At 38.3% G+C, this 7,278-nt stretch overlaps 2 protein-coding genes across 2 annotated transcripts; one reads left to right on the plus strand and one right to left on the minus strand.

The window, feature by feature from the left end:
* The first annotated feature begins 203 nt into the window (after positions 1-203).
* Positions 204-3,886, plus strand: LOC140881945 (organic cation/carnitine transporter 7). The gene is made up of 6 exons (XM_073287630.1): positions 204-294; positions 1,086-1,354; positions 2,236-2,473; positions 2,593-3,121; positions 3,208-3,410; positions 3,567-3,886. The coding sequence occupies exons 2-6, from the start codon at positions 1,086-1,088 to the stop codon at positions 3,789-3,791; spliced, it is 1,464 nt and encodes a 487-aa protein (XP_073143731.1). The 5' UTR covers positions 204-294; the 3' UTR covers positions 3,792-3,886.
* A 718-nt stretch (positions 3,887-4,604) lies between these two features.
* LOC140882184 (pyruvate dehydrogenase E1 component subunit alpha-3, chloroplastic) lies at positions 4,605-7,278 on the minus strand. The gene is made up of 3 exons (XM_073288004.1): positions 6,832-7,278; positions 5,749-6,526; positions 4,605-5,067 (listed from the first exon to the last, which is right to left on the minus strand). Exons 1-3 carry the CDS (start codon positions 7,087-7,089, stop codon positions 4,790-4,792), a joined length of 1,314 nt encoding a protein of 437 aa, XP_073144105.1. The 5' UTR covers positions 7,090-7,278; the 3' UTR covers positions 4,605-4,789.

The raw sequence follows: 7,278 nt of genomic DNA on the forward strand, positions 1-7,278 counted from the left end.
AATTACATGTTTTCTGAAATAGTTGAATACATAAGAAATAATTATAAACACTGGATCCATTTTCCTAAAAAAAATAAAAAAAATCACAGAATAAATTTTAGAGTTGACTCCAATTTTCCCAAAAAAAAATCAAAATCAAAATTACTTCTAAATATAGATTTGAATTCCTTTACATATACTGCGTTTTCAGACATACAGTAGACTTGTTCTTTTATCTTTAGGAACAAAAAAGAAGAAAGCGTAGACGAACAAATCCGCCAATCGTTGATCATCATTCAACTGTTCTCCGTTCAGGTGAGCTGATTTTTCTCATGCACGCAGATTTTGTCTTTTGTGAATTCGTTTTATCAAAGAGTTTGGATTTCTCGCTGTCCCATTGGATGATGAACATCGCAGTTGAATTGAATTTACTCTTTTTCTTTCTTTTCTTTTTTTTTTGATTGATTATGGGATTTCTCCTGCAAACAATCTGTGTCCTTGAAGTTAAAGTGAAGTAAATCCCACCCTCATTTTGTTGTGATTTGGTCAAAGATGCGTGCTTTCTTCTTTCTTTTGTCCGGATCAATCATTTTGGCGGGCTACGTGTTCGGCAAATTGTTTCTTGGTTTCTATGTCGTTGACTTCCTACCAATGTTGATTTGTTTCTGATTGTTTCAATTAGAAAATTTTAGATTATTTCATTTTTATTCTTGAATCCATGATCTCTAAACGCTCGGCTTTATTCGTATATAGATTTGCACTCAAATCGGCCGTAGCATAATTGGACATGGTATGGGGGACTGGGGGTAGTAGATCTTGTGTTTTCCTTTATCAAAACAAATTTCGAATGGCTTTACTCACTTGATAAATCATGGACTTAAAGTTTTGGGAACACAGTCTATCACTACCTTGGAATGATGGTGTCTTCATTTGTTTTCTCAAAATCATATGAGCATTGTTGTTTTATGATGTAAATTGAACAAGTATTTGAAAACCAGTATAAGAATTATGCACAAGAAGATGCAATGTTGATTGATCAATGAATAGATGGATGCTTTAGCTAAATAATTTTTAGTACTTGTAAACATTTTAGCTTTTTTACATAGATGGGAGATGACAGCAAAACCTTTACCGTTGATGATGCACTTATTGCTTTGGGTTTCGGAAATTTCCAAGTCCTTGTTCTTGTCTATGCTGGGATAGGACTTGTTTCTGAAGCCATGGAAATGATGCTACTATCTTTTGTCGGGCCAGCTGTTCAATCTGCTTGGGGCCTTTCTGCTCGTGAAGAGAGCTTGATAACTAGCATTGTTTTTGCTGGCATGCTAGTTGGAGCCTATTCATCTGGAATTGTTTCGGATATGTATGGGAGGAGGTAAGAAGTTTTATATTTGGTTATCTTTGAATGGATGAAACAATTTCTGGCGTTCAACAACCATGCGGAAACTTCATTTTTATTAGAGATCTTTCCAGTATACAAGCACTACAAGTAGCTGGCTAAAATAATTTCGGTATGATATGGTTTGTTTTCAGATGAATATAGATGAGCATATTCTATACAGACAAAAAGCAGTCTTTTATCATCATTCATTATTTGACTGCAGAAAAAATACTTTTACATAGTTTCACTCAGAGACGGAGCCAGGGGGCGTGTGGTTGCTCTCACACACTCTCAACTTTTGAGTACCCCCCTCCCCCCAAGCATTTTCCTTTCTCTGCTACTTAAATACAGGACCCGAATCAGCTAAAAAAACAACCACCTCCCCTGCCCCACCCTCCCTCCCCCGAAAAAAGGGAAAAAAACATTGTCCTACCTTTGCTATGTAACTAGAGGACCCAAATTTGTTCAAAAAATAAATACTAAAATGGAGGACCAGAATAAGTGCAAGAACCGAAACAAAAAAATAATGGATTAAGTTGATACGGTGGACCTGAATTTGTTACTTATTTCGTGTTCATTGTTGTTCCTCTCATTCTGTATCAAATGCTTCCGAAATACCAACCTAGATAATTATCAGGGCTGTTTGGTTACATGTTGTCCTGCCCTTAAAAAACAGAAAGAAAATGACAGTATGTCGGCATCCCGAAAACGTGATCTTGATATTCAGGATTTGTATCCTATTATCACACTAGTTATTTGTTTTGGAACAAATCTTAGAGCACTAGAAGTCAAGCTGAAGTCCCTGAAATTTTTTATTGAACATATTGGAATCAATTCATTTTCATTTCAAACAATTTGCTGCTTTTGGTTTTTAGGAAAGGGTTCCTTGTCACTGCTGCCATTACAGCTGCAGCTGGTTTTGTAAGTGCATTTTCCCCAAATCTTACTTTTCTGGTCATTCTCCGTGGTTTAGTCGGCATTGGCTTAGGAGGTGGTCCGGTTCTCTCATCTTGGTTTTTAGAATTTATTCCTGCTCCAGAGAGAGGTACATGGATGGTAGTGTTCTCGGCTTTTTGGACAATTGGAACAATTCTTGAAGCTTCTATTGCTTGGGTATGCGAAAGCTAATTCTTGCTTCTTCAAATATACGTGGCTGACTGTCTTTTCCTTTCATTAAATACCAACTTTAACATGCTCTCCGCTCTCCATATTCATGAAGATTTTTTTGGCAGTTTATCATGCCAAGATTGGGTTGGAGATGGCTGCTTGCGCTGTCTGCAATTCCTTCCATGATACTTCTTATATTCTATTGCATTACCCCGGAATCTCCCAGATATTTATGCATGAAAGGAAGAAAAAACGATGCACTAGCTATTTTGGAGAAAATGGCAAGAGTAAATGGAAGACAACTCCCTTCAGGTGTTCTTGTTTCTGATAAATGCATTGAACTAGATGAAGAGTTAGATGAATTAGAAGATACAAAGCTGATATCACCTAGAGAAAATGCCAGTGTCCGCCATAAATATGTGGGTTCTCGAAAGAGTGTCATCTCATTGCTATGGATGCTTCTTTCACCTGAATTGGTTAGATCAACTTTACTATTATGGATGGTTTTTTTTGGGAATGCATTCACTTATTACGGGCTCGTTCTGCTGACCACAGAGTTAAACAGCAATCATGACAACTGCACACAGACTAAGTTGCAATCTAATAATCACCAAGATGTTAGTTATGGAGATGTTTTCATTACCAGTTTTGCAGGTAAAACGATGGTTCTCCTCTTGTATTCCATGCATTATGTTTTTTTTGGAAGAAGGCTAATTATCGTGTGTACATATTGCTTCTAGAATTCCCTGGACTTCTTCTATCGGCTGCAACGGTTGACAAACTTGGTCGTAAGCGCTCTATGGCTGCTATGTTCTTCCTCTGCTCCATATTTTTGTTTCCTTTGGTGATACATCAGCCGCAAAGCTTAACAACCGGTCTCCTCTTTGGGGCGCGCATTTGCATCACGGCAACCTTCACAATAGTTTATATATACGCTCCAGAGGTATGTCAAAGTCCTTGTGTTACAAGGACATTTTCCCCTACATTCAGTCTGTCACTATTTCATACCAACAAGCAATATGCCAGAGAAAACATAGAACAACTAGGATGTCAGAAAAACATGCGGTAACTGATCCTTGCATATTTCTGGATTCTGCAGTTATATCCAACATCTGTTCGAACTACTGGGGTTGGAGTGGCAAGCTCGGTAGGAAGAATTGGTGGAATGATATGCCCTCTCGTCGCAGTAGCTCTCATTCATTGGTGTCATCAGACTATAGCCATCTTTCTATTTGAGAGTGTTATTATTCTTTCAGGGATTTGCGTTTGCCTTTTTCCATTCGAAACGACGGGCCGAGGGTTGAGCGATACTGTAACTTCTTAAGAACTGCAACGGTGTGAGATTTATATGATTTATTGTGGAAGTTTACAGTGTTGATCTCGAACAACTTACTTCAGTAAATTAAAAATTGCATGGTTAACTTATATCCAGGTAAGAGTTGGATTGTCCATGTGTATTCATTGCATCTCTGAGTAAACATCATTCTTGCTATTGTTAAAAAATTATTTGAGTTTCATTGTTACCATCATCAGTCATAGCTTTTGATACAAAAAATAAGAAGTTAAAACGATAAGCATTCGATCTTACATACATTTTGGGTATGCATGTGTTAAAGAAACATAACATCATCATCGAGTTATTTACGCACGAGCATTGCACAATGGACATTTAGCTTGCATCTTCATGATATTCACATGTTTCTGCGTAGAGTGTATAATAGGCCATAAAGGACGTACTTCTTGTTGGGCATCTTAGTTGTCGAATTGAAATCCTATGATGTAGATGATAAGCTCATCACGCATGCTACTTACAAGTGGGTAGTTTGGTAGCTGACTGATTCACATGTTACTTAGAAATTGTGTGAGATTGAACCAAACCACTAACATTATGATTACTATTTTGTTTCTCATGGAGCATCATTTATATGCCTCTCATAGGCGTTAATTTCAGGGTAAAAGTTTTACTTGAAGGTCGAAAAAGAGAATTAATTATGAGTAAAATGAAAAGTGTAAATAACACTCGAATTAAATATCAATGGTTTTACCACTTTATATGTAAAGTTTGAGCACAAGCCTCTTCATGTTGATTGTACACTTTAAAATATGTATCTCGCGCTAGAGATGGAACACCCAAGGAAAAAACGAAAGCAACAAGTACTAGGATTGCTTCATTCAAACATGCTATCCGGTGAACAAAAATAATATAAAAAAACATAAGATCAAAACATGTAAGACCCTCAGATTCATGAATAACAAACAGAAACAGACACTACAATAACATAGAGAGGAATCTAGATGCATCCTTTACTTTTCAAATGGGGATTAGACCTGAGCAGTGCCTTCAGTAAATTTAGGATCCTCACATCTGTATCTTCCATCGGGCCCAATACCAAAGCCCCGAGGATCTGCAAATACATTCTCTAGCAGCTGACTGCGAGCTGGAACTGGGCTTTTATCACCGAATTCAACAGCCTCTTCAACTACCTCGTCAATCTTCTTCTCTATGGCCTTTAGCTCGGCTTCATTTACCAAATTGTTTTCTATCATGTACTTCTTCAATGCAGTAATGGGGTCTCTTGTGGCATAGTGAGCCTTCTCAGCTGCACAACATAAACAAATAATATTCTTAACTGCTGAATCCCATTGAAACGAAAAAATGCATATGAAATACAAATGCTTGATTATCCAAGTATCATGGACCGACTATGGTATTACTCGTCCTTGAAATTCACTAGAAGCCGGACATAGACAGGTTTGTCAAGTACAACTCATAATTTAGAACCAAATAATTGGCTTTTCAGATATGATTGACACAACCTTGGTTTAAAAACCATGGGATCTTAGGATGCCAACATATGTTAATGCATTGTCATTTTACATGAACCCAAAAGAAAAATAAAAGTTCAACAAATCATTATATACTTGAAGCTAAGACCTGCCAGACAATTGTCTTCAAAAAAAAATAATGTGTTTCTGATTCATCACGAGTCCCAGAAATGTTCTTCCCGCGGTTTTGTCCGGATAAGTAAATTATATGATTCATGCAACTATCCATCATAAAAACTACTTTTGGATGCACACACAAACACATTTCATTTTTCTTCAAGAATTTGGATCATATAGTGTCATGTCATTCAACTGGATGGTTAATCAAGTTACTATACAAGCTTATGGTTCAAACCAAAAGCAGAAGTAGAAAATGAGTCAAGTTTATCAAGCATTCAAAAATAAAACAAATATGAATAAGGATGAGAATAATAAAAGTGATTCAAAATGGTAACCTGGGTCACGGAGCTCATCGGGATCAGCCAAAGAGTGTCCTCTGAACCTATAAGTTTCACATTCGACCAATGTTGGACCCTCGCCTCCTCTAGCCCTGCCAATAGCCTCCTTTGCAACCTCCCTCACCTTCAACACATCCATGCCATCAACATGGATCCCAGGCATTCCAAATGCAGGTCCTTTCTTCCAAATTTGAGGATCAGAGGTGGACCTCAAATGAGACATACCTATCGCCCACAAATTGTTCTCAACAACAAACACAATGGGAAGCTTCCACAATGCGGCCATGTTCAAGCATTCAAAGAACTGGCCATTGTTGCAAGTACCATCTCCAAAGAATGCCAACGTCACGTCATCGCAATCTTCCTTCAAAACCTCCCTCTTGTACTTGCTAGTGAATGCAGCTCCCGTTGCTACGGGAATGCCTTCACCAATAAAAGCAAAGCCACCAAGCATGTTGTGCTCCTTGGAGAACATGTGCATCGACCCACCCTGGCCTCTACAGCAACCGGTAGTCTTGCCAAATAGCTCGCTCATCACAGCCCGAGCTGAGACCCCTTTGCTCAATGCATGTACATGGTCGCGGTAAGTACTGACCACACAATCTTTTTTTGTCAAGAGCTTGATGAATCCAGTAGATACAGCTTCTTGGCCATTATATAAATGAACAAATCCAAACATTTTGCCACGGTAATACATCTGGGCACACATATCCTCAAATGCCCTTCCAAGAATCATGTCCTCATACAATTCCAACCCCTCTTCTTTTGTAATCAACTGCATGAGAAAAGATAAATAGTGATCTATAGTTAAATTTTCAAAGCCTTGCAAACATTCCCTAATTTAGCAAATAATAATACACAAGCCGCGATCAAATCATTATAAGCTAAAAATCACGTGCGTAAAAAAGGTGGAAACAGAAGACAATTCAAGGGGGGAAAAACAACTTTAAACTTTTCTATCCCATACACTAACAAGAGCAAACAAGACATATTAATCAAAACCAGCTAGAAAAGATGACGAGAACATCAGCATGCTCAAAAAAACAAACTTCGGAAGTAACGAAGACATGAACAAGATACCAGATTGGGGGTCGACAGAGGGGCGTTCTTAAGCTTCTTCTCCTTCACAACATCAGAGGATACTGCCACTACGGTGGCTGATCGGCGCCTAGGAGACGAAATGGTCTGGCTAACAGGAAACAGGTTGTCGGGGTGAGATGTAAATCCAAGAAAAGATGATGGGCTTATGATTTTACGGGTAGAATGCGACTTCCGGGCAGATCTAGCAGAATTGATGGAGGGAGGCTGAACGATCTTGCCTGCTGCAGAACAAGCCATTTTGCGTGAGAAAAAAAACAACACAACACAATGGGTGCTCGAATTTCAGCGGAAATGGAGAAACAAGAATTGAATGAAGGGAAATTATAGAGGGGGAAGGGGAAAATTGGCGGAGAAAACGAGAATGCGTGGATTGAATCGTCTAGATTTGTTTTTGTGTTGATTCGGGTTTGTTTTCTTGTAAGTGAC

This window comes from Henckelia pumila, chromosome 2 (genome assembly GCF_033568475.1).
Source record: "Henckelia pumila isolate YLH828 chromosome 2, ASM3356847v2, whole genome shotgun sequence".
NCBI classification, from domain to species: Eukaryota; Viridiplantae; Streptophyta; class Magnoliopsida; order Lamiales; family Gesneriaceae; genus Henckelia; species Henckelia pumila.

Coding starts and splice junctions, on each gene's coding strand:
- LOC140881945 (XM_073287630.1), top strand. CDS start 1,086: ATGGGAGATGACAGCAAAACCTTTACCGTTGATGATGCACTTATTGCT. Junction 1,355..2,235: donor TCGGATATGTATGGGAGGAG/GTAAGAAGTTTT, acceptor TTTGGTTTTTAG/GAAAGGGTTCCTTGTCACTG. Junction 3,122..3,207: donor TTTCATTACCAGTTTTGCAG/GTAAAACGATGG, acceptor TATTGCTTCTAG/AATTCCCTGGACTTCTTCTA.
- LOC140882184 (XM_073288004.1), bottom strand. CDS start 7,089: ATGGCTTGTTCTGCAGCAGGCAAGATCGTTCAGCCTCCCTCCATCAAT. Junction 6,527..6,831: donor CTCTGTCGACCCCCAATCTG/GTATCTTGTTCA, acceptor TTTCTCATGCAG/TTGATTACAAAAGAAGAGGG. Junction 5,068..5,748: donor CGATGAGCTCCGTGACCCAG/GTTACCATTTTG, acceptor TATGTTGTGCAG/CTGAGAAGGCTCACTATGCC.